Below are 11,634 nucleotides of genomic sequence, written 5' to 3' on the forward strand. Positions count from 1 at the left end.
TTATTACAACCTCCACTACCAATACAAATCTTACGGTTGGGGTGACCACATTTTAAATACCCAAATGCGAGACAACGGGCTGATTTTTCATCAAATTGTATTTGTCACATACACATGGATAGCAGATGTTAATGCGAGTGTAGTGAAATGCTTGCGGGACAGTATAGCCAAAACATTAATAATCCCCCCCCACTCACAATCTCCATCCCGCTGGACTGAGCGAGCTAATTCAAGCACATGTTGCCTTCTCTTTTGCCTTGCGCAAAATTTGGTGATGCATAAATGAGACTGCTTGTTTGGTCAAGGAAACATTTCTGGTTGGTCTCAGGGAATGTAAACCGTTAGGAAGGGAGACTTAAAAAAATATATTTAAAAAAATACCGTTTTGAAGTGAAGTAGCCTAATGATGATGGAGGCCCTTAAACGTTTGACGAAATTACCTTTCAGTCTAATACGGATATTTCCTTATTTTTGCAGCTCTTCGTTAGACGCGCATTTTTTTGTAAGTAGTTGACTGTTCTCCAAGTTTAGCTGGAATTTAGCCCGAAAGAGACTGGTTGGAATGTCTATTCTCATCAAATGAATAGGAAATACAGTACTTTTTTAACATTTATTTTTTTAATGTATTGATAAAATCCGAGACATGATTGTTTGGTTGTTACAAAGGGTCAAAATTCGGGACTGTCCCGCTGTCCAGACATCTCATCCAAGGGTGACATCTATTCAAGTTGGTACAATATTATACATGCCATGGCCACCAGGAGGCAGCATAGGACCGCATGCAACCAGTGGTCCTCATGACTAATCCATATCTACGATGACTTCCAATATCAGAATACAAAGATTTATTATTAGAATATATTTTGTACCCCCCCCCCCTGTTTGCTGAGGTAACGTTATTGTGTCCCTGTGCAGACGGTGGCCGGCATCAAGATGATGCGGGAGCGTAGCGCTTCCACTTCCACCGTGACCACCAGCGGGAGCCGCGGTCAGGAAGAGGTGGGTCGAGCACATCCTATGAGGAGGCAATTTTTCTTGTGGTTACTCCGTGAATTTGAATCGAAAAGTGTACGGACACATTTGCGTCTCCCCTCTTTCAGACAGCGTGCGACAAGGACAAGGAGGAGAGGAAGAGGAAGGCGGAGATGGCCCGCCTGCGAAGGGAGAAGGTCATGGCCCAGATGTCGGAAATGCAGAGGCACTTTATCAACGAGAACAAGGAGCTGTTCCAACAGAGTCTAGAGGAGCTGGATGCTTCCACCTCTACCTCACTGGAGCACAGGTAGTGACACACACACAGTTTTTAAACTCTATCCCCCACCACACACACACTAATGTCACCACCCAAATCCCCACCGTAGGCGTATAAAGATTGTCTCTCACCGCTCCTGCAGCCCCGTGTCGTCAGACGCAGCCCTGGCGTGTGTGGGCCCCAGGCGGTCACGTCCCAGGGAGAAGAGGCAGGTTGTTACGTGTATCCTGTGCCAGGAGGAGCAGGAGATCCGGGCTGACGGCAAGGCCATGGTGCTGGCTGCCTTCGTCCAGCGCTCCACCGTCATGTCCAAGAACCGCACGAGACCACCGCACGACCCCAGTGAGTGGAAGAGAGAATGGAGGGCTTTAGGTCGCAGATGGGTCGAAGTTGCCCTTAGGTACAGATCTAGGATCAGCTTTCCATCCTCCAAGTTGTGACTTTAACTATTTTAAGATCAGTGTCAACAGGCGTCTTCAACCTACATCCCTTCCATGGTCTTGTCTATTTCTGCATTTTTGTCTGTGAATGATATACTAGCATTGCTTGACTTTTTGGTATGTTTTCCAGAGCACTACGACCCTCTCTTCATGCACCCTGACCTGTCGTTCGGCACGCACACAGGCAGCTGTGGCCACATCATGCACTCTCACTGTTGGCAGAGGTGAGCCAGGCTCCGGGTTCTACAACACACTGGTAGTAGAGGCCTTCACGGGTCCAAAATGGACATGGGCTTTGCCATCCGGACCCGATATGCAGACGTAAAACATTTGGACCTGTTTCAAATGGACCCGAGGATAACTAGACCCATTCCTGGGTCTGGATTCAGACCTGACATGAGTGAGAAAAGCAGCGGAACTGTCAAATGAAGCTAGTTTATTAACCAGAGCTGAGGAGGTAGAGAGAGGTGACACGCTAGTAGCAGCCTTCCTGTTGACTCTTGGTCTTCGTAGCCTATCCTTCTCCTTTAACTTTTAATTCTGTAACTTTCGCCCCACATGGAGGCTCTATAACTGTAGCCTATTGCCGCTTTGATGTCTTATGATTGGCGAACAGGCTACACACACACCACTCTCTTGAAAAGCAAAGTGCGTAAGCATAAATGATACAATTTCTCTGGGAAAAACTTTGGCCAGTAGTTTCCGTGTGTGTGTGCGCAGGTACTTTGAGGCGGTGCAGGCCAAGGAGCAGCGGCGTCAGCAGCGACTGCGTGTCCACACCAGCTACGATGTGGGGAACGGGGAGTTCCTGTGTCCGCTCTGCGAGTGCCTCAGTAACACCGTCATCCCCCTGCTCCCCCGAACTATGGGCTCCAGCAGGTACCCAATCTGTCTCTCTCTCACATCCACACGTTACTTTGAGGTGCGTCTCTCAAGTCATGTTGTTTCCTCCCCTTTCCTCGATCTGTGTTGATCTGAAAGGGGATAGGTGAAAGCAGAAGGTCTATAGTAAATTCTCAATGGGAATTGTCTCTCCCCGTCCAAATACCTTTTTAGATTAGCACCGATGAAGGAGACGACGAGAGGAAGACACTTCAGACTATTGAGATGCACCCTCGGTCAGGAAACCAAACATTTGACTGGTAGTGGGTACATGGCCACTGCAACCCCAGACTGTTTATCGGTTGTCACGAGATGAACCCCGTCTGTTCACTCGCTTCTCTAAAAAAAGAAACGTCCCTTTTTCAGAACCCTGTCTTTCAAAGATAATTTGTAAAAATCCAAATAACTTCACAGATCTTCATTGTAAAGGGTTTAAGCACGGTTTTCCATGCTTGTTCAATGAACCATAAACAATTAATTAACATGCACCTGTGGAACGGTCGTTAAGACACTAACAGCTTACAGACGGTAGGCAATTAAGGTTACAGTTATGAAAACGTAGGACACTAAAGAGGCCTTTCTACTGACTCTGAAAAGCACCAAAAGAAATATGCCCAGGGTCCCTACTCATCTGCGTGAACATGCCTTAGGCATGCTACATGGAGGCACGAGGACTGCAGATTTGGCCAGGGAAATAAATTGCAATGTCCGTACTGTGAGACGCCTAAGACCGTGCTACAGGGAGACAGGACGGACAGCTGATCGTCCTCGCTGTGGCAGACCACGTGTAACAACACCTGCACAGGATCGGTACATCCGAACATCAAACCTGCGGGACAGGTACAGGATGGCAACAACAACTGCCCGAGTTACACCAGGAACGCACAATCCCTCCATCAGTGCTCAGACTGTCTGCAATAGGCTGAATGAGGCTGGACTGGAGGTCTTTTAGGCCTGTTGTAAGGCAGGTCCTTACCAGACATCACCGGCAACAACGTCACTTATGGGCACAAACCCACCGTCGCTGGACCAGACAGGGCTGGAAAAAAGTGCTCTTCACTGACGAGTCGCGGTTTTGTCTCACCAAGGGTGATGGTCGAATTCGCATTTATCGTCGAAGGAATGAGCTTTACACCGAGGCCTGTACTCTGGAGCGGGATTGATTTGGAGGTGGAGGGTCCGTCACAGCATCGTCGGACTGAAATTGTTGTCATTGCAGGCAATCTCAACGCTGTGGTTACAGGGAAGACCTCCTCGTCCCTCATGTTCCTACCCTTCCTACAGGCTCATTCTGCCATGACCCTCCAGCATGACAATGCCACCAGCCATACTGGTCGTTCTGTGAGTGATTTCCTGCAAGACCGTAATGTCAGTGTTCTGGCATGGCCAGCGAAGAGCCCGGATCTCAATCCCATTGAGCACGTCTGGAACATGTTGGATCGGAGGGTGAGGGCTAGGGCCATTCCCCCAGAAATGTTTGGGAACTTGCAGGTGCCTTGGTGGAAGATTGGGGTAACATCTCACAGAAAGAACTGGTAAATCTGGTGCAGTCCATGAAGAGATGCACTGCAGTACTTAATGCAGCTGGTGGCCACACCAGATACTGTTACTTTTGACCCCCCCCCCCCACCCCCCTTGTTCAGGAACACATTATTCCATTTCTGTTAGTCACATGTCTGTGGAACTTGTTTAGTTTGTCTCAGTTGTTGAATCTTGTTATGTTCATACAAATATTTACGTTAATATTTATGTTAAGTTTGCTGAAAGTAATTGCAGTTGACAGTGAGAGGACATTTCTTTTTTTGCTGAGTAGAGAGAGATATATATATATATTTATTTATTTATTTATTAAAATAGTTGTCACCTCCACAACCACATAGATGACCTTCAGGCATGTATGTGTTGGTTCTTTTTACACAATTCCGGTCAATATTGTAACAGAAAATGCGTTTACCTGCTTAAATGGATGGTTATCAATCAATCGGAAAGGCTTTGATTCATCTATACCAACAGCCTTGTTTATTTACCATGTCAAATGAAGAAGCAAGGGCCAGCCCGAATTCCTATGCTGTCCATAACTGTATTAATGAGTAGGTCAATGCCTTGTCAGGTCCACTGACAGTCTCCTTCTCTCCAGTTGTGAGCAGCCTGGCCTGGGTCAGTGGCTGAAGACCAGCGGTCAGCAGATAAAGGCCATGCACTCTGCCCACCGGAAACTCCAGCCCGTCAGTGAGTATTGGAACGCTGAACATTGTGTTAAAGGCAACCACATGTTCCTGTCGTCCGACAAATGTCCGATGTCATTGTTACGCAGAGGCCCATTTTACACCGGCGTAGAGAGGAAATTGTGATCGAAAACACTACTGTGTCTATGCGTTCAAGTTACGTCACTAAGGTGTGTGTGTGTGCAGGTACCGTTGAAGAGACAGTGGAAGAAGAGTGCCCTGCCCCTGAGGTTTTCACTGTGGACTACATTCCCACGTACGTGACCCCTGACCCCTGAGGGAACATGAGAGAAAGACAGGACATTTTGAAGTCTTGAGTTACCACGTTGACTTGCCCGTGCCTCTTTTTTTACTCTCTTCAGGAATCCCTACTCCAGCACCATAAAGGAGATGCTGGCCACTTTTGGGACAGCGACCTACAAAGTTGGCCTTAAGGTGCACCCCAACGAGCAGGACCCTCGCATCCCCATCATGTGCTGGAGCAGCTGTGCCTATACCATCCAGTCCATAGGTGAGAACCCCCTCTCTCACACACACACACACACACACACACACACACACACACACACACACACACACACACAAGTTTGTTTTACTATCCTTATGGGGACCAAACAATTGATTCCCATTCAAAAACCTATTTTCCCTAAACCTAATCCCTAAGACTAAAATAGCAGATTTCCTTGTGGGGACCAGCATAATGGCCCCACTTGTATGACTTTTTCTTTGTTTTTACTATCCTTGATGAATTCTGGTCCCCACACGGATGGAAAAACCCAAAAGCGCGCACACAGAGAGAACAAGATAATAATCGAATCAGAGCAACAGACAGTTTACAGTGACGATAAAACTCATATCAAAGGCATTCATGTGAGATTGAGTTATGTCTTCATTATTTAACGGGTAAATTAATGTTTCAACTGCTGCCAATGGTCCACAAACACCGCTAGAGCATAGACTCCCATTTTTAGAATAGATGTTTGTCCCAATGCCACGTTCAACTGACTTCCCCCCTTCTTTTTCTTCTGCTTCCTTTTGCAGAGCGACTGTTGGTGGATGAGAAGAAGCCTTTATTTGGAAGTTTACCTTGCAGACAGGTAACGCGCTCTTCCTTTAATTCCAACCCGTCTTTGAAACAGTTCCACGTGTAGAGATGGATCCGACGCCAGTGCTGAGTGTGTTTCTGTGTACAGGACGACTGCCTGAGCTCCCTGGCCAGGTTCGGCTCAGCGTGTTGGACTGCGGCCTGTCAGCCCACCGTGCAAGGCCACTTCATCCGACTGTTAGCAGGTAGGACAGCGACTTAACAGGGACCTGCAGGACCCACTCCATTTAGGATGGCCTACTCAGTGCCTGTAGCCACGTTCACTTTTTATGTGTTGAGGTTGTTTATTTATTTTGATGGGGGGGGTGAAGGTTTACAGTTTCATCGTTATAGTGATGGAGTGTGTATGTTTGTGTAGCTTTGATTCCAGACCCCCAGGTGGAGGCCTCTCCGTGTATCCTGGACGTAGACATGTTGCACCTGCTGGTGAGTCGTCGTCGTCCCCCCCCCGAACCCCCGACCTCGTTCTCATCAACACACCAATAATACCATCAGCCACACAGCCATACATGACCAGTGGCATGACGTCTCTCTGGGTTGCCAGATCAGACACAAACCCATTGTTGATACTACCGTAAAACCTTTTTACATTGTGCATAAGTGTTATAGGTCAACACTAATCCCTGTGTCTCTCTCTCTCTCACCCATTCTCAGGTAAGTGTGGTTCTGTCCTACGGGTCGGTCCACTCCCAGGACTCGTCAGGGCTGAGCGTGGATGCTGTCCAGCTGCACCTCTTCCACCTCATCACTGTGGCTCACATGGTCCAAATACTACTCACTTCTGGCCCAGGTAAGGAGAGAGGGAACCCAATACCTGTGTGTGTGTCTGTGCGCGGGGTCTGCAAGAATATGAGTGTGTGTGCATGCTTACCAGACCGTTGGAAAGTTGTCTAAACACCGGTTAAGATATTACCTTCTGGATAGTTGGAAGAGAGGGTCATTGCCATTCAACCACTGTCGTATGGCGTAGAGAAGGAAACAAACATGACATTCCATGTGTCAACAGAGGAGGTGACCATGGAGCAGGAGAGTGGCGAGGCGGAGCGGGGGGAGGAGGAAGGGGCCTGCCGTCTCTACAACACCCTCAGAACACACGTGGGCAGGTGAGGTAACGCTGACCCTGTAGCCATGGAGAACTCCCCTGAAATACGCACTCGCCTATCATAATCCACCAAGCAGCCGGCTTTTCCCCGGCATTCACACGTTGTGCTTAAACCATGCTGTGTGTGTGTGATGACAGTTCCCTACCTGAGGTGGGCTCTGGTTGGCACCTGTGGCGGTGTGTGAAGACTGGCATCCTGCCCTACCTGAGAGGAGCGGCGCTGTTCTTCCACCACCTCCACGGAGTTCCTGCACCCCCAGAGCTGCATGGTCAATACAACGCACAAACACACTCGCTCTCTTTTACTCCTCTTTGAACACCTACGGGGTACCAAGCAGAGCCATGCGGGTGTTGATGTTCTCCCGTGTGTGTGTGTGTGTGTGTGTGTGTGTGTGTGTGTGTGTGTGTGTGTGTGTGTCTCTCTCCTAGCTCTGTGTCCTGGTCAGTGGGAGGTGCTGTGCGGATACCTCAGTCTGCCCTCCAACCTGCTGCAGCTCTTCCACGGTCAACAGGAGCTACTGGAGCCCTTACTGCATGGGTAAGAGTCTCTCTCACACACTCACACTCTCTTTTCTCCTCTTGTATCTTCTGATTGGTTCAGGAGTGCCAGCTACATGGCTGATTTGATGTAGTGCTCAGGTTTATTTGACCCTATTGCTCTCCACCAATGATGTCGTACAATGTAAAAAGATGAGACCCAATTATATAGACAGTGCATCGTCAATAAGTCATAAACAACAAATCGGCACACTTCTAAATCAATAAATATGCATAATCAAGTGTCTTTAGTGGATCGTGTCATTGTCACATGATGGGGAGGGGGAGTAACACCTTTTGGAGTGAAGTTTGTCTTGCATTTTGTCCTCCTGTCCTGTAGGTGGTGCACTCACCCAGGTATACAGCAGACCCTTCAGGGAGGTGGTGTTCTTGTGAGGTCAGTCCTGCTATTTTACTGTCTAATATGATGGGGGGGTGTATTCTAATGAAGGCAGAAACATCAAGCTTTTTACCTTTGCTTAAATAAAAAGTGGCAGGTAGCTTAGAGGTCATGAGCGTTGGACCAGTAACCGAAACGTTGCTAGTTTGAATCCCCAAACTGACTAGGTGAAACATCTGTCATTGTGCACTTTAGCACTTAACCCTAATTGGGCCCGTAAGTCGGTCTGGATAACAGTGCTAAATTACTCCAATATAAAACATTGAGTTTAATGGTGAGCGAGCGTTCAGCCTTTTCAATTATATTTTTTGTTGCGCCTCGACTCGCCTCTTCTTTCCATTGGGGCTTTGATTACTTAGGTTGGATATTGGTATAAATGATTGTGTGGTCCAGAGTGGTGTTAGAACTATACAATTCAAGTAGTTGTTGATACTGTTTAGCGCTCTAGGGCTGACCAATCCTCCCATTGTCCAGTTTTCCTCGGGAGTCCAACAGCCTGGTTGACCTACCAGATGACTACAGTGCCCTCATAAACCAAGCCTCCAGCTTCACGTGAGTACCCAAAGAACAACTGTCCATTGGTAATTCAAAAGATTTCACAACACAGGCTTACAAAATGTCCTATAGAACAGTGTTTCCCAAACTGGACCCCCCGGTGCACGTGTTGGTGTTTGCCTTAGCACTACACAGCTGATTCAAATAACTAACTCATCAAGCTTTGATTATTTTAATCAGTTGTGTAGTGCTAGGGCAAAAACCAACACTTGCACCTGGGGGAGTCCAGTTCGGGAAACCCTGCTATGTGAGTGAAAATGTGTTTATGCCCCCCCCCCAGGTGCCCTAAGTCGGGTGGGGATAAGTCCCGTGCGCCCACCCTGTGCCTGGTGTGTGGCTCCATGCTGTGTTCTCAGAGCTACTGCTGCCAGACAGAGCTGGAGGGAGAGGACGTGGGAGCCTGCACTGCTCACACCTTTGCCTGCGGAGCCGGAGTAGGCATCTTCCTCAGGTACAGACCCGACCGTGGGCGTGTGTGTGTGCCTTCATTCGTGAGTGTGCAAATCTAATTCTGTCCCTTCTGTTGCAGAGTGAGAGAGAGCCAGGTTCTGTTCCTGGCTGGTAAAACTAAGGGCTGTTTCTACGCTCCTCCTTACCTGGATGACTATGGAGAGACAGACCAGGGCCTAAGGTGAACGACCCTGCACATTCACTCCTTACAGTCAAGTAGTGGTTCTCAAAATGGCTTCTCGAAAGGTCGGAACAAACACATGCGCGCACTAATCTCCCAGAACCAACTTTGAGACCCATTGCTGTACATGTTATTGGTCTGTGCTGAAAGATGCCTTTGTGTCATTGTGGGTATTTTCTTTACATTTTTTTTAAAGCAGTTTGTCCCTGTGTTTATCCAGGCGGGGGAACCCATTGCACCTGTGCCATGAGCGCTACCGCAAGATCCAGAAGCTGTGGCGCCAGCACAACATCACCGAGGAGATAGGCCATGCCCAGGAAGCCAACCAAACCCTGGTTGGCATCGACTGGCAGCACCTGTGATGTCTTGGGTCACATCTACCGGAGTCGGACACACCCCTTCTCCATATGAATGGGGGGGAGGCACGGCACATGGGGGTGTGGAATGGTTGTCAAGGGAACACAGCCCCACCTCTTTCGCTCCTCCCCCCCGATTGGAGAAGGGGTACCTGTCGCCCCCCCTTGTCTGAGAGTGGATGAATGCATGTAGGTTTTTCTCCTTTTCTTTTTGCTGTTTCTCCCTTGAAGACATTTAATTTAAAGACTGTGTGTGTGTGTGTGTGTATATATATATACATACACACACACACACACACACACACACATCGCTCTCAAGCATATAGCCGACGCATCGGGCACCCATGGACTGGCTCGGGTGTAACATGAATACTCAGAGTATAACTTCTTTATAGGAATGCTATTTAATTTCTGCCTATTCAAATATCATTAAATTATATCTAAGGTGGCTGACGTATTGGTTTATTTACAGTTGGAATTGCTTTGATGCTAAACATTTTTGACTCAGCACCAGCTTTTCCTTCTTGCTCTTGTCAGCCAGTGACAGCTCATTTCAGAGTTTGGGACACAATCTCATCAGATCGGTGAGGTCAGATTGTGCCCCCTACCAGTATTGGGATCCATTCAATTTAAATTTCAACATAAGAGCTGAAAAATCCTTATTGAAAATAAATGGTGCTTTTCAGCTTTCGATTTGGAATTTCAAATAAAGTCCTGAAATGTATTGACCCCCCCACCCCCCATTAGTTACTTTCTCCAGTCTGATGGACACCCAAATACACAGTACTCAGAGAATACAAGCCAATGGAAGGAAGTTCGGTAACACACTGGTGTGAATGTTTGTGTTTTTGTGTTTTACTCCTGAGTGCCTGTGTTCTGGTTTTTACATTTGTCAGGGTGTATGTTGGAGTGTGTTAAGTCTTTTTGCAGGTTGAGTATGTGTGCGTTTTGTCAGTTCTTTGTATTTTAACACTATTTAAATGAACCCCTTAGCCCACAGATATGAGCCTTTTTAAGGCAAGGCTGTCCCTTCCTTTTTTGCTAATGTGTACGTGTGTGATTGGTTGAAGTCAATTTTATCTGATGTGCATTGATGGGGTTTGTTTGTTTTGGAAATTGTTTTTGTATTGTACATTTTTTTAATGTTCAGCAGAAACATTTTTTTCTGTATGAGAAGAGAATGCAGAAACATATCCCTCTACCTGTTTTTTTTTTTTTTTTTTTTTTTTTTTAAATAAACCCACATAAACCCAGTGGGTTTGCCTGACCCGACCTGGAATAAAACTCCATCTTAGTTAATTTTTTGGTCAGATAAGTCTTAGATAAAAGTCTCAGATAAAAGTCTTACCCCTCTTAAGGTTGCCTCTGGACTGTACCATTTTTCCACAGCTACGGCTGGGTGGACTGGCACATTGGGGGCAAATATCGTCCTTAAGGCTCAGAAACAGAATAGATTAGTCAGGCTCACAAGGCACTTTAGAGGAATGAACACACACAAGCGCACACGCACACTGCTCTTTGATGCAGGTTCTCTCTGATGCTGGGACCTGAAGCTCCATATTCTTCATCCCATCACTCCGTTGGCATGTTTTCCTGGTAACCACCCCCACCCCATTCTTTGACACGCTCCCAATATTGAGGCTGTATTATTATTATTATTATCGTGTCAGACTTGTTAATATGTGAATTACTGTATAAATGAGTACATTGTACTATATTGTAAAAGAATACCAAAATAAATCAAAAGAAGGAAGGCCTGAGTGGTGTCTATTTGTGAGCTGGTGGGCTTTTGATTAGAAACTAGATAATATGATAATGGTTTTTGCAATAGTGAATCGATTCAATGGCTTACGAATCTTGGAATTGTGATATTTTTGTTCATTTAACAATTAAATTACATGCAGCAACAAATACATTCTGACAGGAAATGCATTAATCAGGCAAAAAGTGTTCTTCCCTAGTCTTTTGTGGGCGCTAAGTGAAATTCTGTTGGGAGGGGGCCCGCCTACGAGGAAAATGTTTTAATGGCCCCCCTCTTGACAGCTGCAGTTCTGTAGTTTTTGCCATGGTGCATCGAGAACATTTAGTCGTTTTACAGCAGATGTCCTGCCATGACTTATGCCATGTTACTATATCTGAGTGAGAGTGA

At 46.9% G+C, this 11,634-nt stretch overlaps 1 protein-coding gene across 2 annotated transcripts in view; it reads left to right on the forward strand.

Moving 5' to 3' along the window:
- Positions 1-10,713, forward strand: part of LOC118401223 (E3 ubiquitin-protein ligase UBR2-like) — a 39,849-nt gene extending 29,136 nt beyond the window's left edge. For both annotated transcript variants that reach the window (XM_035798578.2, XM_035798562.2), the window contains exons 27-46: positions 916-999; positions 1,101-1,282; positions 1,395-1,594; positions 1,823-1,916; positions 2,413-2,571; positions 4,712-4,803; positions 4,986-5,055; positions 5,162-5,310; positions 5,841-5,896; positions 5,993-6,089; positions 6,263-6,330; positions 6,559-6,694; positions 6,911-7,007; positions 7,145-7,275; positions 7,436-7,544; positions 7,884-7,940; positions 8,418-8,495; positions 8,779-8,949; positions 9,028-9,129; positions 9,350-10,713. In XM_035798578.2, the coding sequence (XP_035654471.1) occupies positions 916-999; positions 1,101-1,282; positions 1,395-1,594; positions 1,823-1,916; positions 2,413-2,571; positions 4,712-4,803; positions 4,986-5,055; positions 5,162-5,310; positions 5,841-5,896; positions 5,993-6,089; positions 6,263-6,330; positions 6,559-6,694; positions 6,911-7,007; positions 7,145-7,275; positions 7,436-7,544; positions 7,884-7,940; positions 8,418-8,495; positions 8,779-8,949; positions 9,028-9,129; positions 9,350-9,491 (2,274 nt within the window). In that variant the 3' untranslated portion in view covers positions 9,492-10,713. The remainder of the gene's footprint in view (positions 1-915; positions 1,000-1,100; positions 1,283-1,394; positions 1,595-1,822; positions 1,917-2,412; positions 2,572-4,711; positions 4,804-4,985; positions 5,056-5,161; positions 5,311-5,840; positions 5,897-5,992; positions 6,090-6,262; positions 6,331-6,558; positions 6,695-6,910; positions 7,008-7,144; positions 7,276-7,435; positions 7,545-7,883; positions 7,941-8,417; positions 8,496-8,778; positions 8,950-9,027; positions 9,130-9,349) is intronic.
- The last annotated feature ends 921 nt before the right edge of the window (positions 10,714-11,634 follow it).

This window comes from Oncorhynchus keta, chromosome 2, assembly GCF_023373465.1.
Source record: "Oncorhynchus keta strain PuntledgeMale-10-30-2019 chromosome 2, Oket_V2, whole genome shotgun sequence".
Taxonomy (NCBI): Eukaryota; Metazoa; Chordata; class Actinopteri; order Salmoniformes; family Salmonidae; genus Oncorhynchus; species Oncorhynchus keta.